Below are 27,590 nucleotides of genomic sequence, written 5' to 3' on the forward strand. Positions count from 1 at the left end.
CAGTTACCATGTAGACAGTGACAGATAAAACACATGATCACACTGAGCCATCATTCTGAATTAGCAGCAAATCCAAACCAATCTCATTTCCTTTCAGAGAGACACTCCGTGTCAAACAGATCATGTGATCAATTCACAACAAGTTGTGTAAGCCCTCAATAGATACAGACTATTGAACAAACAGAACTTAACCCTGAAAGCAGCTGCCAATTGTTTTTACTTGAATTAATCACAAGTGGTCACCATAGTGATCTCAGTGCGGTGTTTGTTAAAAGAACTGAATATAATCCCACCTCCACGACTGCACCAAGGTCTCTCACGTAGTCCCTCTCTGTCTCGACCAGTTCCAGCAGAACATAACTGGAAAAGAAAAGAACATTTCAATTTAAACCAAAATGGCAGGTGCAGTGAAAAGAAACACATTTAGTACCTGTAAAAATATTTCTAATTATGAAATCTTATTAAAATGTACTCAATATTTGAGAGTGCTACGTATTTTTTTATGCTAATTATAGTACTCTACAGGAATCAATGCTGCCTATGCACCCTTTCACATGACATTTATAGCATTGACTATGTTCAGCAGAACAAGCTGTTTGCTGTCAGTCAGGAACTTGTGTGTGTGTGATGCACAGTGGTCGCACTAGTGGTTTGTTAAAGCAGCGTGCTTTTATTGACTTGCGCAGTTTAATTCTCATGCTTTAATAGTATGTATAACTCCTACCTTAATATAACAAGCTGTGTTACTATGAGGAATGATTACCTCAAAATGTACATCTATATGCAGGTACGAGATACTTTCTCTGAATGAAATACATACATCTCTCTCACTTTTACTCACGTGCCAGTGATTAACCCTCATGATTTCCTTTCTTCTGCTGAACACAAAAGAAGATATTTTAAAGAAGGTTGGCAATGAAACAGTTGCTGGTCCCCATTGACTTCCATAGTATTTTTTTTTCCTACTATGAAAGTCAATGGGGTCCATCAGTCGTTTGGTTACCGACTTTCTTCAAATATCTTCTTTTGTGTTCAGCAGAAGAAAGAAAGTCATACAGGTTTGGAACAACATGAGGGTGAGTAAATGAGGACAGCATTTTCATTTTTGGGTGAACTATCCCTTTAAGGCCCATTTTACACCAAGAACAATAACTATAAAGAGGAAATATCTGAGGAAAATAAGAGAGGGACGCACTGTCGTCTCTTAAGGAAGCCAGTCTTGCGTTCGTCCATCTCATCGATGGGAGAGGAGGAAGACAGGAAGGAGTTATCCGATGGGATGCAGGAAGGACTACTGCTATCTCTTTTCTCAACAGGGAGAGAACTGGGCCTGTCCTCCAGACTCTGAGAGAGAAAAAAGAATTTAGTGGACAATACAAAAATATTCAATGTGAAAAGATGGACTGTGATCTCCTACCATTTTGCTCTTGACGAGTTCCTCAATAGCGCTGACCAGTTCAGCTGCACTCGGTGTCTCTGAACTGCTGGGACGTCCAGACAGACGGGAGGTAGCCTATGTAAAAAAGAAAACAAGTGACAATATTTAGAATCTCACAAAGGTAGGACTATCATAAATGTTATGAATTCAAAAAAAAAAGGAAATTATCAAACAATTTTGTTCAGGTTGGGAAACAGCAAGACTACCACCTTAGGCTTGTTTCCACTGTTTTTTTTTGTTGTTTTCCTTGTTTCAAAAGGGATATACCGCTTACTCATCAATTGATTATTTATTGGTGGTTAACTAAGTAGTCTAATTTGCATGTTAAATGCCCTACCTGTCTTTTCCCCCATGAGGACTAGTTTATTAAGTGGAGTGACTTCACTTTTGGGTTATAGTTACATAATTGACTAGACTTCAATATGCATTTATTATGTGAATCTGCAACGATGCTCACCATTGTAGTGTTCTGACACTGAAGGCGGAAACATTCCATTCCAAATATGGTAATGAGTGTGGTTTCTGGATTCGCCAGCCAATCGGGGGCTGATTTCAGAGTGGTAGGGGCTAATATGGGGGGGACGGAAGTAGGAACTTTGGTTTGGAAGATTTGGGTTGTTTTGGGTAAAGAGTAAGTGCATACATGGCCCACCACATGTGATCGTACACACAAATACTCCATTAAAAAGCACATAAAGGTCACGGACAGAAGGGCTTTCACAGGCTATAACAGTCAGAAGTCAGAATGCTACTGAATCTGTGCCTCAAGTTCTGGCAAAGCACAACTGAGGACGCGTGGAGTATTCAAACAAAGAAGGAAAATATGCAAGGATGAGGTATAAAAGTAGAAAAAAGACTGAATAGAAGGAAAGAACAGGAGACGGCTGGAGGAGAGAAGACTACATAGAGAGATAAGGAAACTGAGACAAAACAGAGGCAGAACAGAAATCAACATAATGCTGGAGAACATTAAGAAACAAAGAGAAAACAGACAGCAGTTAGAGATGCCTGACAGAGACCTCACTGGTCTTCTTCTAAGCTATCATTACCATAGGTTAAAGTCAGTATGAAATGGCATTTGCAACACATGATTCTACTTCGTAATCTGACAAATTTCAATGCGAAATAGGAAATTAACCCTCAACCTCAAGTGCATCTCACTGTATCCCAATAGTAATATAGTTTTTAAACTCTATCGGTTACACTTTATTTAAAGGTGTCTGTGTTACAGTGTAATTATACATCTAAGTACTGAGTAATAATAATTAACTACATGTACTAACTATAGTGTTAGGTTAGATTAGGGTGTGGTTTAGGTAGTCTTCATGTTATTCAGCACAATTTATAGTAATTACTATAGTAACTACATGTAATGTGTAACAAACACTGCAAAATAAAGTGTTACCCTATTTGTTTTGCTATTACATGAATCTGCATTAATTTACTGCGTTAACTATGTAAGATGTACAACAGTAGCCTATTCAGCTGTTAGTTAATACTGACCTACAGCCTTGGTCAAGTCAAGTCAAGTCAAGTCAAGTCAAGTCAAGTCAAGTCAACTTTATTTATATTGCAGTTAATTCAATACAGATTGTTTCAAACAAGCCTTACAGTGATAACAGGAAAATATAATTTCGGTTGTACGGCAAAAAATAGTTATTGTTCAGCTGAAGTAATTTCAGTCAGATCATCAATTATTAAATGAGTTAATTTCATCTATAAAGCAGGTCTGCATCGTCCAGCTCAGTTCAGTTCTCAACCAATAGTGTCTGTGCAGGCAAATCAATAATATTGTGGATTTGACCACACTGACACTAGGTGACATCAGCCAAAACGCAATGTCCTATTGAATCTGGTGCGGTGGAGCAAGTTTCATTTTCATTTCATTTTGATGCAAGAAATTTTTGGTTACACTTTATTTTAAGGTGTCATTGTTACAGTGTAATTATATATTTAATTACTGAGTAATATTAAGCAACTACATGTACTTACTATAGGGTAGGATTAGGATTTGGTTTAGGGTTAGTTACATGTAATTATACATAATTTACTGTTACTACTATGGTAAGAACATATAACATATGTAACAAGGACACTGTAAAATAAGGTGTTACCAAATATATATATATATACACACATTTTTTTTTTAAACATGGACTGATTATGATAAGACCAAGAACGTATGTAACAGAGCCAAATAAGATTTCATGTTGACTTTATGAAAAACGATTTACTTGGTTTAGTCCAAAATAGCAGGTTTCAAAAAAGTAATGTATATCAAATCAAAATGGATATCAAAACCCATCCATGTTGATTTGGCGATGCTTCAGCAGTTACCTTGTCCTCCTGGGAGTCCTGATGCAGAAGACTGTGCTGTTGGATGGCCATAGGGGGTGGCAGGGGAACCGAGTCTGGCCCTTCCTCTCCCTCCTCTTCACCACAGCTCTGCATCCCTGAGGACGAAGACTTAGACAGAGTGCCACTGCTCAAGCCCTCATTTCTCATCCTCTGTGAGGACAGAAGAGAGAGAAACAGAAAGAAAGAAATAAAGAGAGATAAACATTGTTAAGCTATGAAACAGCTCGGCAGCTGCAGCACATTTTTATACCAAAATATCACAAGGGGAAGCGCTGCACTGTATTTATAACTGCTCTACACTGGAAACCACAAGACATAAATAACACTTAGACAGTTACAAATCATACAGCGCAACACTTAAAAACACACAGTATGCTACATTTACTTCTGCCTTCATTGACGTTTCAAATGCATTTACCAGGATAGGAGTGGCAACTAACAAACTACCATAGACATTTACTTGTCTAGAAAATGTTTTAACCATAAGTAAACAATTGTATAGATAATTGAATATACCATTCAAAAGTGTGGGGTCTATAAGATTTAAATGCTTTTGAAAGTCTCTTATGCTTACAAAGCCTGCATTTATTTGATCAAAAATACAGTGGAATTTCATTACAAGTTACTATTTTATTGTATTTTAAAATGTGATGGCAAAGCTACATTTTTTAGCAGCCATTACTCCAGTCTCCAGTCACATGACCCTTAAAAATAATTTGAATATGCTGATTTGGTGCTTGATTAACATTTCTTATAATTATCACAATTGAAAACGATTGTGCTGCTTAATGGGTTTTTTTTGTGGAAATCCTGATACTTTTTCACAAAAAAAATATAAAAAATGTATTTGAAATTTTTGTAACAATATCAAATGTACTGTAACTTTTGATTAATTCATTTATCCTTGCTGAATAAAAGTATTAATGTCTTAAAAAAAAATAGCCGATCCCAAACTTTCGAATGATACACATGAATGCATGCAAACAATTATATAATACATTGATACACAATTCAATGTAGATTTTTTGTTTAACTGATTCGCTCATCAAGCTAATACACCTGACAAAAGTAATAGGTTTGTGTGTTCTATTGGTTTTCTGGTCACCAACCTCCTCTATGGTCTCATCTTGTGGTGTGGCGGCACTGTCATCTGAGTCTTTCTGTGAGCCGGGGTCTGCGTTCTTGCGAACATCTCGACTCTTCTTGTGCTTGTGTGCGAGTTTCTTTACGTGGCCGTCTGCTTTGCCACTGCTGAGTCGTCTGACGGGACTGGTCAGCCACTTGCGCAGAGTATTTCCGGGCCGTCTGGGTCCAGGAGAGCTCTGCAAATGACCCGGCTGCAGCGTGGCACTGCCCGAAAGTCCTCCTTCATTACTGGACACTGAGAGCGTGTCTTTAAAGAAATAGAGAGAGAGAGAGAGAGAGAGAGAGAGAGAGAGAGAGAGAGAGAGAGAGAGAGAGAGAGAGAGAGAGAGAGAGAGAGAGAGAGAGAGAAGTGGTGTTTACATGTCTTGCTGGGCCTAGTCAGTGTTTTTGTTTTACTAAACTGCTGAAAAAACTTTGATCACAACTAACATGAAGTTATAGCTGAGTAGTCATAAAATAATGAACCTATAATGTCTATCAAAAACAAGAATTCAACAACAGCATGGTATAACATATTATTAGTATAATAATAGTATGCTCTTAAATTGTTTACATAATTTAAAAAATAATCTGCATGTAAATAAACATATGATACAGACATGCAGCACACGTATGAATGGGCAAAAATATTTTGGATACTTTTGGACACTTTTACATTTTAATTGTGACTTTGGTGACTTTTTTCTAAATGACATAATTAAATCAAGTGGCATCACCAAAACAAATGATGGCCTTTTCTGAAAAATTAACTACTTATTTTTGCATGGCAAGGATTCATTTTAGTAGAAGTCAGTGATATAATCTCAAAAATAAAATAAAAATAAAAACAAGTAAATCAAAACAAGAAAGTTATGTTTCCAAATTTTTTATCAATAGGCTACATCATAGATTATTTTAGAATTTAAAACCTAACTTTCTTTTTGTGAAATTCAGCTTGAAAAAAACGTGCTTTCTGTATTTATTTATTTTAAATAAATGCCAATTATTTTGTTGTATAACACAAAGACATTCAAATATGTTTTTATGTAGTTTCAATTGTCTAAATATTTTTGGGGCCACTGTACATAGTAATTTCTCAAAACAGAATTACTGCAATGTTAATGTACCACAGTTTACTGTACTATAACTATATACTACAGATATCTAACAAACAAATATAATTAATACACTTAACTAAAATGATATCAAGTATATTTTATCAGTTGGTAATTATTCTGGGGTTTATTGAGAGGTCTAAGAGTGTGAGTGTTTATTTTTTTTCACCACAAGGTGATGAAAATCATAGCTCTACTTTTCACTTCCGAGGGGTTTCTGTTTTCAGCCCTCTTCAAAACTGAGACTGCAGAACCCTCTTAAAAGACCTTGCTCTGCTCCTCAGAGAGTATCCTTATATAAAGCTTGCATAAGATATTCTTTTCAACTCTATTGATGTGCAGAAGAAACACATTCAAGGCCTCTGATGAACGGTCTTCAGGGGAGGAGTGAAAAAATCAAGAGCTGATAAATAAATCTTTTATTGACTGTCACTATAAAAGTGCAGTCTATAACTTCCAACTGACTCAGGATGAATAACGACACTATTTCCTTCTGTAGAGATGCTTATAGCTGAATTGAAGTTGTTTCATAACTGATGAACTTCACACAGTTACTGACCTGAATCAACAATGAACTGACTTTGTAGAGCTGCTTTTTAGCACTTTAGTTTTACATTTGATGAAATTTGCATAATTTACTATGTTCCTGTTTATTGCTGTGAATCTGCTTTGAAACAATCTGTATTGTATAAAGTGCTATATAAATAAAGACGACCTAACTTGACTCTCCTATGTTGTATATATGAAATCTCAGCTGTCAGTAGTTTGTCCCCTCATTGGGGACAGTATATTATAGCTGAGCCTAGTCTGACCCCTCTGTCATAGTTCGCACTTTGTGTATTTATATATACACACACACATAGCCACACCCGGTAAACAAAGTCCAAAATCTTTCAATTCTGAGTGATGAACACTTCTATATCAGCAATGAGTACTTCTTCCATGAAATCATATTGCTATTGATGTCGGCATATGAATCATTGTGAACCAATTAATTGTAATGTCTTGTTCACTGATTCACAAAGGTTTTGAATAAACAGCTGTGACTAAGCTTATGGCCAATAACTGTCCAATTAGACGAGAACCGTCTGACTGACATGTAAAGAGACCAATCACAGTTAGTTTTTTTTTTTTTGCACCGGTTTTTGGGCGGGTTTATCTAAAACAGATAATATCTGCGTAACAGACAGATGTGGACAATTTAGCGAGTGCGTGTTTGCTACCGTCTTAATTTATAATCTTCACAGCAGGATCTAAACCTTAAATAAGTCAGTTTAACACACACTGAATAAGAGGAAGATCAGATGAAGGTTAATTCAAAAATAAAAGTATTTAATTAAACAAACTCAGATAATCCACAAGTAACGTAACAGCGTTTGATACACAAACAATAACTGTCAATCAAGGCAGAGAAACGAGGAACTTAAATACATACTGATAACGAACTAAAAGACTAACAGGTGTGACGATCAGATGAATTGCAATACTAATGATTTCGGGAAACAAAGACAAAAGGAAATAATGAGAAGCAAACTAAAAGTCTATGATAATGAAACTAAACGAGCAAATGACTGAATATCCCTGACAACAGCATCATTGAATACAATTTTCCTATATGATGTTCCTAGATTTTTTTTTTCCTGTTCTGTTATAAATTCATTCCTCCTGAACTTTGTCGTTAAATTCACACCTGAACAATCCGAGCCTTCAGTGCCACAGAAATGAGCCCTGTGTCGCCTGTAAAGGACACAACCAGTCTCCTCATAGGAACCTTACAGCGATTTGTACATTATTCAAAAATATAAATCATATATAAACATTGAACACTGAAATCTTAAAGAAAACTATTTTTAAAGAAGCATTCCGTCCCAACTGACGTTCATTAATTAGGAATGATTGAGGTGTGACAGATTGATGCTTTCTCATACTTTGAGCCTCTCACTTCATAGACTGATGGGTAATATTTAGAAAGATCTAGTCTGTTTCTCTGAGAGCCTCTTGTGTCCGGATAAATAAAAAAGGCTCACTCAAAAACACATGCACAGGTTCCACAATGTTTTGCTGCATATGCCTGACAATCTTTATTAAAGGGATAGATAATGACAATTCTGTCATCATTTACTCACCCTCAAGTTGTTCCAAACCTGTATGAATGTCTTTCTTCTGCTGAACACACACACAAAATGATCAACTGTTTGGTACCCATATTCTTTTTTATGTTTAGTAGAAGAAAGAAATTCATACAGGTTTGGAACAACTTGTTGGTGTATAAATGATGACACAATTTTCATTTTTGGGTGAACTGTTCAAGCAGAGCAATTTTCATTATACTGTATATCCCTTTAATAAAACATGTAAACACCAACATACTGTAACATCTAAATCAAACAGCTTATAAACAAAAGCTAAATATAAGCACCGTCATGAATTTCTATTCCTATGATATTCGGGCCAATGACAAATGACAGTGTCCAGGATAAAAAATAAAAAATAAAAGAAGGAAAAATCTGGTTTAAAATCATTATTGAAACCATGTTGGTTTCATATGGTTTAAAAAAGAAACAAAAACGTCTATACTATTTTCATGAAAAGTTCAATTTTGAATGCAATCATTAAATAAAAAGTAATAACCCATTGAATACATTTGAGCATATACATCGTGGCAATTATCCTGATAAACACCCGAAGTAAGAGTTCATTTAATTTGACAAAAATCATGAATTATTCAGTCATAAAAAGGTCAAATAAAAAGTCTTATTGTTGTTGACACTAAGTTCTTTTACCTGCATAGTCAAACCATGACTTAGATTTTTCAAATAATAATAATTTTATGATAAACTACTCAATAATTTTTCTTTTTGAGAATGTCATTCTTTTAATAATTTAATAATAACTTTCCTCATTATGAAAACAGGACAGTTTGATCACTTTTTGATATTTTTGAAATTATGCCTCCAAAAATGTCAAAATTAATTTCATGTCAAAAAATAAAAACATCATAGAAGAGTTTTCCCACCATTCATTTATTGAATTTTAATGCAAAAAAAGTACTGCCATGTCATTGACCTATTTACTTTGGATCTGCAAACATAAAAGCAGACAAAAAATTCAGACAAAAAGGACAACTTTTAAAAGCTGATCGGACCCTCTAAATCAACAGTGTACAATTTCCACTGAAGTGACATTGTCACCAAACTAAGAAGAAGAATATGTGAATTAATTAACTAATGTGAATTAATATGAAGAACATTCTATAGACACAGGAACATCTATAGAAGACTTCTATAACAGAGAAAGTCCAGCTAAATAAATCAACGACCAAGCTTTGTCCTTATCAGATGCTGAGTAATACATTATTGACCAATAAATTCACTTTAAATCACATCTAATTTGAATTTAATAAAACAGACAAAAATAAAAAGGACTATTTCTTCATGTAGTTTCTGTACCAATCACCTATTGTGATCCTTAAAATAAACGTGCATATCAACATACCCTACGCTTAACTTATTAAATAAGTTCTTCAATAACTTCTTGAATAAACAAGCTGCATTATATTAAGCTGTGTTACGATGACTGCATTCAGTTCTGACAGCGTTGTTGTCCTGTGAGGAACGTACCCAAATCCAGCAGCCAATACTTGCAGTTCTCTGAGCGTCCTGAAGCTGAACCCATGTGACAGAGTGACCTGACTGATAAAAATGAGTGTATTCCATGTGCCATACGCAAGAGGTGATCTGAACAGAGGAGGACACCTACACTAACTCCTCTAAACTGAAAGGATTTTTACCACATAATGCTGAGAAGAGAGTGATGGACTATGAAAGAAAGGGAGGGAGAGAGAGAGAGAGAGAGAGAGAGGGAGAGAGGAAGGGGGATGGAGAAAGAGGGAGGTTTGGTGTTCCATGCACAGCTGTGACTAAGTTATGCTCAGAATGAGAGAGAGGGAGGAAGGGAAAACCGGATGAGAAGACTCAAAGAGAGGAAAGAGGTGTAACCTGCAATCCTTTAATATGAAAGACGTGATCCCAAAAGAGTCAGCCTTTCAAGCCTTCTCAAAATACGACTCTTTCAGCTTTTTTTTTACTCATTTTCGATCATAATGTAGTTACAAAAAGACAGAAAAAAGTTTCATATATATAAAGTATATATGACTCTGACTTTTGATATATGACTCTTAATTTTGTGATATTCACTCAATAAAATCTCAACAAAAAACCTTTTGATAATAATGCTTGCAGCTATTTTAGAGTATTTTATGTGAGGATTCCTGAAATGTCAAGTGGATGATGGCATTCTGCAAAACAACAAAATCAGTCAAGTGTTGACCTGTTCGAACATTTTAAGCATTTTTTATTGGGAGCACAGTAATAATACATCCCAGAAGTAAATGACAGTTTGAAAGCATACAGTATGGCTGACAATATCAGGTCACAGCATGAAAATGAAGTCAACTACACAAACAACTGCCTCTATATCACCTACACAAATGTCTGCCACTCTTACAGGCTGCACCGGAGCGGGCGGCTACAAAGATCTCCCTGTTTAAGCGTCTTTGGCTGCTTAACAGTAGCTGGTCTGTGGCCAGTCAAACTGCTTCCTTTGGCATACACAAACACACATACACACACACACACACAGAGAGATCCGTAACTGCTTATGCCAGAACTAATCAAAATTCTGCTGAGGATTCTGCTCTGGTCTCATATTATAAAAGTTGCATTTTTTTAGCCCCTCTGGACACGTTGCATCACACCGGCTGTCTTAAAATATACCTTGAACATTTCGGCTAACGAAATAGTCAGGGCAGCAATTTGAAGAGGTAGAACACACTGGTCATCATGAGTTATGACGGTTCCTATTTCGCATTCTATAAATACTAATTGTCCTTGCTGTAAGAGAACCAACCGGCTGTTTGACATTTCCCATGACCTCTTCAAAAGAAAAGGTACTTGCCTACTTGTAATGATGTCATAAAAATGGACTTAAAAGATGACACAGGTATGAGACTTATAATGTAGTTACAAAAATAGAAATGAAGTGCATCTAACTTATTAGTTCCAATATGACAGTTATAATACGTTAAAGCTTTTCATTAGCTATCTCCTTGACATTCATTGTTGGTCATAGATAGATAGATAGAAGCAGCATCTAACTACATCAAGAGTTAAAAATAAGTCAGTTTCAGTAACTTCCCAGAATTCTCCAAACTGAACACCACACCCTGCACACACTAATGATCTTCTCTCAGATGCAGTCCAGTCATCCTTGTGTGGGTGACCTCAAAAATCTGTGCCTGGTGACCCTCTTAGTTTTACCACATGCTCTTCCTTTGTAGTCGTTTTCTTTGTCACAAATCATTTTCCATTCAGAGTTTTCAAAAGCAGTGACTAACCACCATGAATTTCATTTTACATGTCTTTGATCATGATGAACTTACAAACTGCAGCTGATGTACTTACTATAGCTGAATCCTTAAATCCTTAAATACCAATTAACAATAAGATCGCTGCCGACTCATCATAAATGTTTTCATATGCAAAACTTTATATTGTATAAACTTTATATTATAAACTTGATATTGTTCGAGGCTCAGACTCGCTGTCCCAGTTTAAAACTAGATTAAAGACGCATCTCTTTAGCCAAGCATTCACATAATGATTACCTTTTATACTACAGTTAAATCGGATCAAATGCATTAATATTATGAACAGCAGCTATGCTAATTATATCCCATCTGCTTTTCTGTTGTTATCTCGGGACACTAGTGAAGAGACGACTCAACGCCTGTGAAGAGACGATTCGACGCCTGTGAAGAGATGACTCAACGCCAGCGATGTTATGCCCTTAACTAATACATGATTAACTAACTTTATTTTTCTATGTATATTTCTGAAATGCACTTTCTGTAAAGCTGCTTTGAAACAATGTGTATTGTGAAAAGCGCTATACAAATAAATTTGAATAGAATTGAACTTTATTTCAAATTGTAATGTTGTGAAATATTATTAAAATTTAAAATAATTGTTTTTTCTATTTTGATATATTTAAACATTTTAATTGTTTAAAATTTTCAGCAGCCAGTTTTCAGTGTCACATGATCCTACAGAAATCATGCTGAATTGGTGCCCCCAAAAATTCTTCTTATTATCAATGTTTAAAGCAGTTGTGCTGCTAATCTTTTTGTGGAATCTATGATACATCATGATTCTTTGATGAAAAGAAAGATTTATTTAGAAACAGAAACAGCATTTATTTGAAATGTATTTTTTTTGTATTATTATAAATGCCCTTACTGTCACTTTTGATCAAATTAATGTGTCCTTGCTGAATTAAAGTATTAGTTTCTTTAAAAAAACAACTTTTGAAAGGTAGTCCATGTATTATTATTTACAAAATGGCTGCTTTTAAAGGCATGATCAAAATCACAAGATCACATTAACTGTCTTGTGTACATGGATACGGTCATAGCAGGGAAATCCTTCGGCCTGGCAACCCTGTTCATCACCTGACACACACAACCCATCACCATGGTTACTGGAAGCACAACACACTTCAGCCCTAATAAGAAAGTGGAAAGCTGGACTGCAATTAAAATTTTATTTGGGTTCGGGGTGAATCGAGAGCAGACACTCACACACCTGTACAGCTTTGATCCATCTCTCCTGAGGGAAAACACACAATATCTAGCACCTACATTAGGATAATCAGATGTAATTGTGGTTCGTTATATTTAAATGTTAATCTTGCACACAGATAGAAATCTGTATGCATTATGATTTAAAATGCAATTTTGTATAAATCACCAATATACAATTAATCCATAAGGTAAATTAGATTTTTTTTAAATCTATGTATCCTTTCATTCTACCAAGCAGATTGGTAAAACAAAACTGAGATTCCTATCGAGTCAAAGGTGATTACCTAACAACTCTTACACAAAAGACCAGCTGGATGCGTGTGCTGATGTGTCTTCAAGTAATCTCTCAAGCATTTACACAGAAGCTGTTCCCATGACTGGAGAGGAACACCAAACACTATCCCAGAGTTGCCACAAATTCAAAACACTGACAAATCCAAGTAGTGCAGCCTCTGTGAAGTGTAAACCTAAATAAACCCCATTATAAATCCTGATGCCATCCTGATCTGACCCCATATCTAAGCAGGTGTGTGTTTCCCAAAAGCAAGTCCTAAAAACAAGTAAGTCAACTACAGCATGTAAGCAAGTTCCGGTGTTACCAGCATAGCTCAATGTTTCAGTTTTGCAAAAACCATAGTTCCAACAAACATTCGCAAACTTACGAGGTTGGAACTACTGCTCTCGACTTGTGGTTAGAAGCAAAGATTCTTGTGATTATGACGTGTACTGAAATAGATCATGCTCCTGTACACAAGTATATGTTATATAAAGTATATACTGTAGATTGAAACATATAAATACATATATATATATATATACTTTAGACTGTCAACAATTAGTAGTACCATTTTTGAAGAATGTGCATGTGCGTATGGGAACCTGTACGTATGATGTAAGAGGGAGCTCAAAATAAATCAAACATCAAATAAAGCCAAATGACATGAAACAAAAATAGTGCAGTAGTCCTCAAACAACAGATGTGCGACATGATACAGCTGTGACTAGTTAAATTCTTTGAAGATGCATCACACTATGATGGGATAGTTCACCCAAAAATTTGTCATTACTTACCCTCATGTTGTTCCAAACCTGTATGAGTTTCTTTTTTCTGCAGAACACAAAAGAAGATATTTTGAAGAACGTTGGTAACTAGACAATTGACGGTAGCCTACAGTCAAATGTCTGCTTATCAAGATTCATTAACATATCTTCTTTTCTGATCAACAGAAGAAAGAAACTCACACAGGTTTGGAACAACATGAGGTTGAGTAAATGATACCATCCCTTTAGGCAGCAAGCTTTGGCCATCATGAACATCCAAAAAAGCCAAACACATTTACAGTCCAAATCAAATCTAACCCAACCCAATCTGCAGAAAACAGGAAAGCCATCTTACCTTTATGATTGAAAATTCCCTCCATCTCCATACTGCTGCGGGAATGTGCGATGCAAAGCATGGAACTGGGAACCAGGCCCTCCTGGGCAGGTGAGCGGTCAGTGGTGCGAACCAGACACCAGTCGGGCTTGTCCTGGGGCCGTTCTAACAGCTCCACTGTCTGACCTCTACGCACAGTCAACTCCGATCCGTTACTTGCCATGAAATCGTGGATGACCACCGTCAACTCTGAGCCACCGGACAACTGTGGAGGAAAGAATAAGCGTCACAATAAAAAAAAAATCTCTGATAAAGAAAACAAAAGTGACCTAACTAAGAAAATAGACAAGTCTAAAGTCAGAACGAACGTACCCACTGGTAATGTGGCATCGCCAATGAGCTCAAAAGGTGAGCCACTGATCCTGAACCCTTACACGCCATGTTTCTACCAAAACAACACCTCCTAGTCAGTCCCTATGCCTCAAACATCACACAGGATGACGTTTAGAGTCGAAAACCCCTAACTCCGACAATGCCATATCCTTCAATCTGGAAGACGCAACGACTTTGCCTTCCTTTTTTCTGATCAAAATGAACCTGGTCTACAGTTCATCTACAGCTCAAGCATTCAGGACTCCAGTGAGGTAAAGTGGCAGGCGTTTGAAGGCTGCTGACACATCCTCGCATTGCCACGGAGATGGAATCAGTCTGAAGGAGTGACGCCTGGCAGGAGGAAGGGAGAGGAGGCAGAGACGGACACAATGTGCCAAGATTTAAAGGAGCAGGAGGCAAATTAATGCTTATTAGAAGTGACGTGCAGGAACTCGTACGCTTCTGGGAGCCTCACCTTTTCACCTCGCCATGAACTGAGAGGGCTCTGTGTGCGTTAAGACGGTTAAAACAGTGAGCCTTTGTGAGGGGTCGTCAGGGTACATGAGTCAATTTGGTGACAGCGAGACTCTTTACGTGTCACAGAGACAGGGAAGAGACCGACATGGAAATGGAGATAAAGATGGTGCATCCAAGTGTGTTTTGATTCAAGACAGTATCAGCATGTAACGTGTGTTCTTGTAGGAGGCTCGCAATACATATCAGTGACAAAAACATGCACATGTGTGAGGGCGAGTGAGAGGAGAGCTCTGACTGTGAGTGGGAAGATGAGCGTCTGTGCTGCTAAATCCAAAGCAACCAAAGCAACGTTCCCCATTGAGGAACCTTCATTACGTCTGTTGATAATCAGGTTAAAGGAATGTTGGAACTACTGGACGCCACTGTGTTCGAACTTCTTGTATGGTTGATTCTTCAATTAGGAGACATTTTCTGGTCCCTAAAAGGTTTTTATATAAAAAGTGAAAATTATGTTTTCAGTTCATTTAGTATTCATGCAACACTATTTATGAAACTATTGGCTTCTGTAGAGCTGCTTATACAGAAGCTGAATTGGACTTGTTTCATAATTTATAAACTTTGCAAAAATAGCACAGCTATTGAACTGAATTGAAACAACATAGATCTAACTTAAGCTGAATAATGTCAGTAGAGCTGTTTTGAAGTCATGTCATAATTGATGAATTTTTTAACATTAGCACTTATTTTCCTGTTTAATAATTTAAAGCTGTAGAAATAAATGACTTGACAAACGAACACATTCCCCAATAATGCTGGCATTACCACCATGCCACACATTTAACATTAAAAAAAAGATCACATTTGCTTATCATGGGCCTGAGGAGTCATTTTTACCACAACTGCATGCATAGTTACAGAAATGTAATTCATTCTAAGATGTTTACATAAGGATCATGATACACTTTATTACTGTAAGTGTCATTATACTACAGATTATAATTTGAGAATCTACATAATAATCCAACTTTCAAAATACCTAATTAAAAATCCACACCAGCTCACATCATAATTTTAACATAAGAAACATAGTTTTCAGGATTTTTCAAGATTTCAAGTAGTGAAAGTGGCCCTATTTGAAGAATCAACCATATGTGGCCATTGTCACTAAAATCTAATTCCTGGGATAAACTATTCTTTGCCATGTTGAACTATTTTTATTGTACACAAGCCAGTGTGGTGCAGCCTGTTGTCTAAGATAGCCTTGCCAGTCAGAGATGAATGTTTTTTTTTTAGCATTAATATTCGATAGATAATATTTTTCAGCAGCTCAGTATTATCTCTGAAGAAGAGCATAAATTCAGGAGAACAAAAACAAGATTATGTTCTTTAAATCTTTGGATCAGAACAAGATGTAGCAATAAAAAACCTTTAACAGAATGTTCATCCAGCAAAAGATGAAGCTTGAAAATGGACATAGTGTTCCACAAACACTCAGAAATGAATTAAAGAGCTAGTTTACCCAAAAAGGGTAAACTCACCCTCATGCTGTTTCAAACTCAAGACTTCCATTCATCTTCAGAACACAGCTGAAGACAATTAATTATACAATTAATATTCTTTTATTATTTTTGTCCATCCATTCTAAGTAGAAGCAACCAAAAATCCTGCACTACTTCAACACATGATCACTTTATAACGAACAATTTCATTTAATGTATTATTCACATAAACATTGATAAACCCACATACATAGAGCTCCTCAAATATGGTAAACCCACTTTTACAATGTCTACAACTTTTTCGTGAAAATTTGGGTTGCTTTCAGTCTCATTAGTATGGAACGACTGATTTTTGGGTGAACTACCCCTATAAGAACTTGATTTAGAAGTGATTATAAGCTTCATTATCATGGTCTTTGAATGTGATGCAACAAAAAAGGTCTTTGAACCACATCAGCAAGTTTAAGTTGGTAAAACCCATCAGATCTGTTTTTAGGGTGAGGCTAAAACATTCAGTACAGACATAAAACCATTTTCCTTGTCTGAAAACTCTACAGGTCTAAACATGCCACCAAAACACCAGAGCTGAACAGCAGGTGTAGCATGGCACTTTTAGACTAAGGTCAACAGACTTTCACACTCACCTTGTCGCTATCCAGTGTGTTCTGAGAGGTGCGGGAGGCGATGGAGATGGTGTCTGGTTGACTGCTTGCATCACCCTGACTGTCTAGGTCCTCTACATCCCTGCTATTCAATATGATAGACATCAGTTAAATAGACATCAGTTAAAAGTGCCAATTTATCAAAGAAAAGCTTTTCCACACTGGTTTGACAGCCACTGTCAAAGACAACATACTGATATGCATAAAATGAGTTTCTTCAGCTGGAGCTTATTCTTATTCCATACTCTTATCAGGCTATGGATTGATGTGATTAGTTGACATACCGTTTGCCCTTGTGTTTGGTTGCAGTGGCTTTGGGAATGTGAATTGGCTCCTTGAGTGCCCCCCGTAAATGGATGGTACGCTCCTGGATAACTTCACGTACATGTTTGATCCAATCCTGTTTGTTTTCAATACAGGAAGCCTGGGGGGTGCATTGCATACAACCAAACATTAACAAATCTCTCTTTACACAACAGACATACATAGCTATTATAATTGTCAAAGCAGGAAATCAGAGTTGAAATGACGTCAAACCCTTTAATTCGTTCTAAATGTTCTTTCGTTTTAGATAACAAATCTCTCTAATTTTTCAACTCATCGCCTTCAACCACCTGTCAATAAAACTCAATCACGGTTCAATTCGTTCTCAAAGGATAAAATCAATTCCCATCCATCCTACATTTCACTTGGGAATACGTCAGATTACGCAAGTAAAATAAGATGGGAGCAATGTTTAGTGATTTCATTTGTAAACCAGGCTAAAAGCGTGAACATGAGAGCATCCATGTGTGTATCTACATGTGAGAACACATGGAGTGACACATGATTCATTCCATGATTCAATGATGTCTGCAGAGATGAAGGGCAACCATTCAGAGACACAAGTTACATAAGGGATTTCTTAAAGTACTTAAAAGTCTAACAACATGATTTTATACAATGGCATGACTCAAGCCAGATCTACAGAACATGAACATTCAAAACTTGAAAACATATCCAATTATCCGATCTATTTCAAGGACCCTAGGATGAGTGATTCTCTTTATTTTATAACAAAGACTATTGGAAAGTTCCATTTGATTTGAGATAAGGGACAACTTTTTCAATAATGAAACATGCTTATATGCTGAGCAAGTTAGTAATATTTGGATGTAAATAAACTTGATAAGCAAAGAAAACATTTATTAGAAGCCAAAAATTAGTGATAGTTCTGCTGAAACAACTGAAAACATCTTCGATGAAGTATCAATTTGGAATGCAAATCATACCTTTAGGACAATTTTGTTGTCTGAGGTAGGTGTCCGTCCAACCCAGAGTGCAAATTTACATGGATCTCCTTCCACATGTTCAGTAACTCCTAGTTCTGAGGTCTAGGCAGAGCAAAAAAAAAAAAATAAGTATGGTCATCCTTAATCTGTAATCAGGCAAGCATTTTTTGTTAAAGTCCCCCTCTGGTGAATATCCAGCTTTTAATGTTGTTTATATGTCTATGTGGTGTTTTTAATATGCTTTAAGGCAAACCATGTGCAAAAAAAAAAAAGTCAACACCATTGCTGAGTATTTTCTCTTTAAAACTGCAGTGAACCAAAGACAGTTTGAAATCGCTGGTGTTTCTGACGTCACAAACTACCTTGTAACCAATCACATCAACGAGTGGATCTATGAGCTGGTGTGAGTGAGTGGAGGCGGGTCTAATTTGCATATTCATAGAACCGCGTATACTAAATGAGGCATGGGTATAGAGTTACATTCAAGCTATTTTAAGGCATGAAGAATTTTTATAAATTATTATTAAAGGATAAAATTATTGACTACAGGGGGACTTTAAGTAATTGATAGCAAAATTAAAAGAAAACACATACCATAAGCTTGCTCTTGTAGAGGTACTTGCTTCTGCCGTTGGAGTCTTTGACGTCCTTGCTGAAGATGAGGGACATCTCAAAGAGGAAGAGGTGCCGCTCTCTGCCCTTACGGATCAGAGTCTTTGGATCCCAAACCTGGAATGATTCTTGCAGAATCAACTCACCCTGAGACTCAATGTTCTCATCAAAACCTGAAAGGACAGAAGGCAGAGTAAGTGACAGTGATGAGAGAGAGTGGTTGAACAATGATATACGGTTCAAATTATGGTTTGGGTTTGGTTTAACAAGCTGTGTGTGTATGTTTATGTTACTCACCATCCAACATGCTGAGGTGCATGGCATCATTCGCTCTCTTGGGCACACTGAGCATGACCTCCAGACCATCTTTAATTTCTCCTTTACCTTCCTCACAGCATGTCAATAGTTCCTATGTACCAACATAACAATTGTACTTGTACATTTGAAGACAAACATTGAAGAGTTTGTGCTTTAATGTGGATTTTGTAATAAGACATTGTTGTTAACATGCGGTGGAACATCCCTTTCTTTTATTTTTTAAATATATTTACTGAATAAGTAAACCCTGTTGAAAAACCATGTTGAATTCCATGCTGGCCCAGGCTGGTTAGTGCTGATATACTGCTGGTCTAGCTGGTGGACCAGCATAGTCATGCTGTTCTAAAGCAAAATGGACCTGGTGAAGCTGGTTCACTAACATGGTCTTGTGGGGTTGAGTGTGTGCAAGCCAGTTGTCTGTCTGCAAGTAGTGTTTTGGGACAAGCATTATTTTTGCTTGTATACTTCTATATTTAACACATTAATGAAGTAAAGGAAAAACAATATAAGATTAAAACATGATTAATTGTAATATATGATTAACTTTGTAATTTATTTTGTTCCATCTGTTAAAATTTTGTTTCGCTTTATTTTGACGGTCCCTTTAACACATTCTATTGACTATAAATAACATTGCACCTACATGTCTACTAGCTCTCATTAGAGTTTTAGTAGAGTATTAATAGACTGGTAGGGTTAGGGTTAGAATAAGTTGACAAGTACTTGTAAAGTTACTTATAGTCAGTAGAGTGTCTGCTGGGGAGCATCACAATAAAGAGTTTGGTTTAAGTCTGTGCTCAACTTCTTTTCTTTATTTGTGTAGAAACTGTATTTCATCTTTGCTGAGATTGTTTCAATTATAGTAGAAACACACCTTTAGCAGCAGCTGATACTTGGTGATCCTCTGAACCGGTTTAATAAGGTATGATGAGATGGAATTGGCCAGCCTGTGCCTTTGTTGGATTTCCTGCACACATACAAACACAAAAAGACTTTTAATTAAAACGACAAACATCTTTCACACACACATCCTAAAAGCTTGCTGGAAAACAATCATGATGAAACCATTTATCTTTAGCCTTTTTATTCTTATATAGCTTCTTGATAGAAATTTTGCAAAAGCAGAGCTCAAGGTTAAAACCATTCATCAGAGTGAAAGAAGAGTCCGTCTGTTCTGATCGCCTGGCAACAGTTTAACAGTGAGGCATCACTACCCCCCCCACCCCCTCCCCCAAACACACAGGACACGCACCCTCTCTCTAAGACCTCCACCTACCAGCTCAAGAACAGAACTGCTCAACAGACCACAGAAACCTTACACACACACTCAAATACATACACACATTAATGGAGACACACGTTAATACTACGGCAAATACACAATGTCACATACATATTCATATAAACACCCACATTCTCTGTGAAATACGCACAAAAAGTGTTGTATAATCTGAATAAATAAACCAAACTTCCTTGATTCAAGTGTATAAAAGGGATACTTACACAGAATCATATGCCCTTTAATAATGCTTATGTAAAGAATTGTATGATTAGTTTTGCTTAGTACTCACATCAAAATAGGCCCCTGCGTGTTCCAGAATCAGCTGAGTGGAGTCAGGCTTGTTCTTACAGTAATTCACGTACATCTGAAACTTATCCGCCTGAAAAAAACAAAAAACAACAGCTAATCATTTAAACATATAAAACACCATTTTTTAAAACATATTGAACCCAAATATGTTGTATTTTTTTCCATTTATAATAAGTGGAGTCTCTTTTAAAATGATAACTATTATCAGAACCTTTTAAATAAATGCTGATTCAAGAGACACTTCAAGAGATTAGTGAAATAAATATTTGTGTGAAACAATTAGCTGTGATAGTTTCAAAAATGTGATCAATAATTGCTGTACCACTGTACCAATAAGGGAATCAGTTACAATCAGTTACAGTTACAATAGTCCATGAACAGCTTTTAACAGTTACAGATATGGGTAGCACTTTGTTTTACAGTACTGAGTGAGTTTAAATATCAGCAAGATTTGTATTTAATAATTTCATATTTGCATTTATTTAAGCAAATACACTTAATATATATTAATATATATAATTCCTGTGATGGCAAAGGGCAAAGCTGATTTCCAGTATCATTACTCCAGCTTTCAGTGTCACGTGATCCTTCAGAAATCATTCAAATATGCTGATTTGGTGCTCAAGCAAAAAGTGTTTACTACAATGTAATGCATCCTTTCTAAATGAAAGTATTAATTTCTTTAAAAGCAATCTACTGACCCTAATCTTTTCAAAGGTAGTGAATGTAGTATGTACTTAGTATAATAACTAGGTACTAACCCTGAACACTAAACCAAAACTTAACCAATTTTAAGTCCAAAAAGTTGCCTTACTGTACTGTATATTACACAGTAATTATTATTTTTATGTAAACTGTAATTGTATGCGCTGTATAATACAGTGCAACCCAGATATGTGTTCTAATAATCTGATTTAATGTCAACATAATGTTATCAGATTATCTCTAGCACACTGAAACACTCACCCATGTGACGAAACAGTGACCCACATCCTCTGGAAGCTGCTCATATTTTTCCAATTCTTTAAGGAAAATGCTGAGGAAAGGACAAAGAAGGGCATAGGGAAATGGTAAGTAAAGAAAGATACAATTCAATAATTCTGAGAACTGCAGTTCATTAGGTTCACTGACTTGTGATGGAACTCTAATAGGTCTTGCATGTTGCCGAAGATGATGTGCTCTTTGTTGACAATCCCTGGGGGAATTTCTTCCACACCACTGCTCATCTCCCACAGATAAGTCTGAAACACACACATACACATTTAGAATTCTTTCCAACAATGTGGTAAACTAATGCTATCAAAAGACACCTTCCATAATTCAGTTTACATAGTTCTGAAATGGAAAATATGGAAATATGGACTTTTCTTTATAGGAATAGTTGGCTCTGATATTAATAATACTTTTTTTTTTTTACCTGCACAGCTTTAATTATGTCAACAGAAAATAAAAGTAATTTCTGAAGTGGAGAACATTCTCCCAGTATAATAATTGTCATCAAATTGACTTTAATTTGATGAAAATTATTATGGAAACAACATTGATTGTGCTATTGTCAAGTCAAGTCAAGTCAAGTCAAGTTTATTTATATAGCGCTTTTCACAATACAGATTGTATCAAAGCAGCTTCACAGTATTAAATTAAAATAATACATCAATGTTTGTTTCTAGTGGAAAACGTCCACGTTTGGTAATGCTGATCAATAGTATTGTTGATTGATTAATAAAATTAAATATCCCCAACTGAGCAAGCCAAAGGCAAAATATTGTCTTCAAAATAATGCTTCCCCCCCAAAAAAAAAAAAAACAGGCCATTTATTAAGAAATTAAAAAATGTCAATTTTGAGCATGTTTTTACAGTTTTGCAATTTATTTTATAGGGTTAGTTCACCCAAATATTTTGTCATTAATTACTCACCCTCATGTCGTTCTAAACCCCCGGAACACAAATTAATCTTTTTAATGAAATCTGAGAGCTTCATTGACTGCCTAAGCAACTGCCACTTTTAAGCACTAGAAAGGTAGTAAAGACATCATTAAAGTAATCCATGTGACCCAAGTGGTTTAACCTCAGTTTTATGAAGCGACACGAGTGCTTTGTTCACGCATGCATCATGGAGCTTTCATGAAAGCGTTCTCGTGAACGCACACGTTGCTTCATAAAATTGAGGTTAAACCACTGAAGTCACATGGATTACTTTTATGATTTCTTTGTCTTTCTAGGGTTTGAAAGTTGTAGTTGCATAGGCTGTCAATGGAGGGACAGAAAGCTCTCAGATGATGAGACAGCTCTCAGACAACATGAGGGTGAGTAATTAATGTCAAAATCTTTTTTTTTGGGGTGGGGGGGGGGGGGGTAATTTAAAATGACTGTTTGTCAAGTCACTTGTGACATATACCTGTATTAATCAGAATTCTGGGTCATAAACACAACATTATCCAAAACATACACAGTAACTGAATATTAACGTAATAAAAGTAATTCTGGGTGCTACAATAGAACAAGAAGAAATGAAAGGAACATACAATATACATAAATCAATATACAGATGGGTTAAAGCACCCTTGAAGATGAACTTCAGTTTTTGCTTTTGCATGTTGCTGTCCTAGACGTGAATGAGAGTAAATGAGCTGATTAAATTACTGTGCACAATTACTAAAATGCATCATAACAAATGAATCACTGACAGTCTTTCCCAGAAAATAATAGAGGAAAAACAATGCACATGTATTATTTTCAGGAATATGATTACATGTCTATTCCAAAGGGCATGAATATTCCCATTTGGATTAAAAATGATGCATATAAACATGGTCAGTGTTTTAATGACACTCAATCTTTTTGTGAGATCAAACAGTAGCTATTCTTGGAGAAACTGGATTGTTTTTGGGCTGAACTGCAGTGAATACATTTATAGCACATGGCTTTTGTGATCTGTCCAAAGTGGACATTGGTGTACCACACCCTCGAAATGTCGGTCCGTAAGGAGCAGATCGTGACAAAAACACTTACATCCATACACTCCCGCAGGTCTCTCACATATGTCTTCTCGGTCTGAATGAGCTCCGCCATTATAAACCTGAAAGAGGGCAATGCAACAGAGACCTATTATCAACATTTGTTTGAAAGCACAATGCATCTGGGAGGGGTTTCAATCTGGTATAAAACCCTCAAAAATGAAAACATGTAGTTGTTTATTTTAGTATGAATATTCAAGGGTGTTTCCTCACAAAACAAAATAATTAAAGTTGGACTTTCTTCAAATGAAGCGTTCTCTTTTAGCACTTCCTGCCGTTGGCTTGTTATCATTTAATCAGGTTTAAAAGACGTACTCTTTTCTCCGGGCTGATTTGCGTTTCTCTTCATTGAGTTCATGGTTGACGTCTCTGAGTTTGACCTCTGCACCAGGAGCACTGGCTGGGATGATGTCCAACTGCAGATCTTTACTCTGAAACCCCGAAAGAAATGTTTTAATGGTCAGAAATCACCGTTCTTTCATAGATTAACATGGTTAATGACTCTTACAGCAAAGATATTGTTCATCCACACTCCAGCCATGCAGGCCACATCAACACACTCACTCTCACAGCCCTCTCACCGCTTTGTTGGAGTCAGTGGACAGGCCGAGAGCTTTCTCCAGGCAGGAACGGTACTTGTCCATGCGAAGGGAAAAGTCACGGTAGCGTTTGTCCACCGAGGCGACCCATTTCTGAATCTCGCTCGCATGGGCGTGGCCTTTCTCACAAAAACCATCAGCCAGCTGGATCAACAACTTTACCCGCTCTTTGGTTTGCTGAAGAGAGAGAGAGCGAGAGAGAGAGAGAGAGAGAGAGAGAGAGAGAGAGAGAGAGAGAGAGAGAGAGAGAGAGAGAGACCTGCAGTGATTCCACAGATCAAGTCAAGTCACCTTTATTTATATAGCGCTTTTTACAATACAGATTGTTTCAAAGCAGCTTTACAGAGATAATAGGAAAATAATGCAACAAAGTTTCTTTCCAGAAGAAAATAGTGTCACAGTCCAGCTAAAAAGTTATTCATTTAGTTCATTTATGTATATATATATATATATATATATATATATATATATATATATATATATATAGCCGCTCTGGAGAAAACCGTGATGTCATCGTTCAACTCAGTTCAGTTCTCATATAATGGTGTCAATGCAGGCAGATCAATAATATTGTTGAATATTAAATGAAATGCCCCCAATCAGAGTGTAAACATGGGAGGTGTATTGTGGGTTGATAAACCTGTAACATGCTAAGAATCAGTTGTAGGATGAACTTTGGATGAAGTTGTAGGAATAGTTCACCCAAAATGAAAATGTTGTCATCTTTTACTCACCTGTATTATCTAAAGTTTTTATTGTAATTGCAATATTTATTATAATGATTTATCCATTACCCTCTTAATCTTTAATCAAAATAGCTTCCCCTCCCTCTGGCAGCGACATCTCTTCTTTTCTCTGATGACGTTTACTTGCACGAGTGCGGGACGACCTGCCACTCACATGAGATCGACCAATAGCAAACCACAACGATCCCAACAATAATACACCATCTTATCTTAAATATTGGCTGTACATTGTATATTGACATACCTTGGCTGTAATCTGGAATTCCTCATGTTCTTTCAGCAGTTCCTGTGTGTGGTGTATAGTGGAGCCTGTAGAGGTGTGTGTGGATAGGTAAAACTCTCCTGTATCATGAATCCACTCCAAAGCCTACAGAAAAGAGTCAAAATGACAAGTCAAACAAGATGTGAATATGTGCATGTGTGTTTGTGCAACAGTGTTTTTCTAACCTTGTGGGAGCAGTTTTTGAAAATGGCTTCAAAAGAATACCAGCAAAGGGACAAAACAAGTTGTCTTCAAGTTGTATTTCAGGGTTAGGTTTAGTTCATAGAACTTATAATTAGCTTTTATTAACAATAGATGTCAAAGGGAAGTCCGGACGGACACGGATATCTAAATAAGCCAGTGTATAGACCCGTGCATGTGTGTATGTTATACTCCCATTTGTCCACAAGAGGGAGTGAGATCTTTAAAAGTGCTCTTGCTCATTTTGAAACATATTTTTAAAAGTAACCAATTTCAGAATAGGTTTGATTGTTTGGGTTGCATTGTGTGCAACCTCAAAGTAATACTAATATTCATAGAAAAACGACTACTACAGCAGAAAACTGTGTGGTCAAACTAAAGTCCTTCCTTAATGCTTAAATGTGAAACGAAGAGAGAAACTCCATCCAGTACCACAGACTTCCAGAAACCCTACACTGTAATTATGCAACTTGATACCATTTTAGTTATTTTCTAGACAGAAAGTTTTTGAAGGTTGTGATACATGACAGTTGACTACTGTCAAATTTATATAGCAGTCAGTCACGCAAACCACTGAACACTTGACCTGACGTGCTTCTGTTATTTGAGACTCCAGAAATACTTGTTGTGGTCTGCGGCAGCTTCTAGTCAATTCTGTATGACATAAAATAATTTGATCTCGAATAGACGGTTGAACTGAATTTCTTGAGAATTAATTTATGTCTGTGGAATGCTAGTGTCAGCCTCAGATTACATTTATGATGCATAAAAGCTTTTCAGAATTACAAGCTCTACTTTGTTTGGCTGAATTTGTGCAAGATTCTGAAGTCAGGGTGCATGGGTTTGAGACATTTAATTAAAAAAAATAAATAATACTAATACATTTAAGCATGTTGCAGACACTAACACAATGTATGGTGCATTAAAAATAAACATCATAAGGTCTGGTTCCTGGGAATTGAACCCATGACCTTGGTGTCTAGCACCATGCTTTCCCAGTATGTCAGACCATTTTACTTTCAGAAGAACTTAAATGCAACACTATCATTAATGGTATGTGGGTGGATTACATCCGTCTATGTATGTAAGAGTTTATTTTTTTTTTTCTTGAAGAAATCTGTTTAAGTACCTGCCAAGCAGAGGTTATGCTACAAATGATCATTGTCTGTCACTTTTATGGACTGGGATTGTCAAATATATATTGTAAAATATTGCAATTGTAATGTAGCTTTTGAAAAGGGAACACTAATAACTACTACTAAAAATGATAACAACAAAATATATGTATAAAAAATTTGATAAAAAGTCAAAATGGACATAATTGACGTAAGTCGATGTTACGACATAAAAATTCATGAGATAAAGTCAAAATAATGAGATACTAAGTCATAATTTTGATAAAACAATATATTTTTTTATAATAATACAGTAAATATCCTGTAAACTATTCCTTTTTCCTTTTCCCCTGTTTTTGGGACGGCATGACAACAGTACCTTACTATTAATAGATCTTAATTTTGATTAGTTGCCCAAATGAATGGTTAGCATAAGCCTTTGTAAGGAAATCTTTCTTTTTCTTTTCATTTGTTCTTCTTTATTTACTGTAAAGCAATACTTATACAGAAATCAGAAATTGCATTTTTCACTTTATTTTTCTTTATATCTGTACAAGCAAGAGAGTGTTGTGACATTGACAGGCACACACTGTCTTCAAACTCATGCCGGGTTTAGACTACACGATATCAGCCGATTTTGGCACAATCCGTTTGACATAGTGTGTCGTGGACATCAGGACGCAACAATCGATCGTTTTATCTTGTATAGTGTGTGTGATAGTGGATGACAACTGACGCCGACATTTCAGGACATAACAACAGACATAGTACCTTACTACAACAACAAAAAAGAACAA

General features: G+C 36.2%; 1 protein-coding gene across 6 annotated transcripts in view; it reads right to left on the minus strand.

Annotated features, from left to right (window-relative positions):
* triob (trio Rho guanine nucleotide exchange factor b) overlaps positions 1-27,590 on the minus strand; it is a 147,573-nt gene that overhangs the window by 15,646 nt on the left and 104,337 nt on the right. For 4 of the 6 annotated variants that reach the window (XR_013823808.1, XR_013823809.1, XM_079895937.1 and 1 more), the window contains exons 22-40: positions 25,460-25,582; positions 24,452-24,646; positions 24,186-24,301; positions 23,866-23,932; positions 21,985-22,094; positions 21,820-21,889; positions 20,834-20,923; positions 20,137-20,229; positions 19,242-19,353; positions 18,927-19,117; positions 18,333-18,434; positions 17,346-17,485; positions 17,044-17,146; positions 14,073-14,316; positions 4,906-5,189; positions 3,776-3,946; positions 1,418-1,513; positions 1,196-1,344; positions 294-360 (exon numbers count right to left, since the gene is read on the minus strand). Coding sequence is in view for 4 of the 6 variants with exons in the window: in XM_079895937.1 (XP_079752063.1) it covers positions 294-360; positions 1,196-1,344; positions 1,418-1,513; positions 3,776-3,946; positions 4,906-5,189; positions 14,073-14,316; positions 17,044-17,146; positions 17,346-17,485; positions 18,333-18,434; positions 18,927-19,117; positions 19,242-19,353; positions 20,137-20,229; positions 20,834-20,923; positions 21,820-21,889; positions 21,985-22,094; positions 23,866-23,932; positions 24,186-24,301; positions 24,452-24,646; positions 25,460-25,582 (2,523 nt within the window). In the remaining 2 variants the exon portion in view is untranslated. The remainder of the gene's footprint in view (positions 1-293; positions 361-1,195; positions 1,345-1,417; positions 1,514-3,775; positions 3,947-4,905; positions 5,190-14,072; positions 14,317-17,043; positions 17,147-17,345; positions 17,486-18,332; positions 18,435-18,926; positions 19,118-19,241; positions 19,354-20,136; positions 20,230-20,833; positions 20,924-21,819; positions 21,890-21,984; positions 22,095-23,865; positions 23,933-24,185; positions 24,302-24,451; positions 24,647-25,459; positions 25,583-27,590) is intronic. The other 2 variants (XM_079895938.1, XM_079895936.1) reach the window with 1 other exon arrangement.

This window comes from Squalius cephalus, assembly GCF_949319135.1.
Source record: "Squalius cephalus genome assembly, chromosome: 15".
In the NCBI taxonomy this organism is placed as follows: domain Eukaryota; kingdom Metazoa; phylum Chordata; class Actinopteri; order Cypriniformes; family Leuciscidae; genus Squalius; species Squalius cephalus.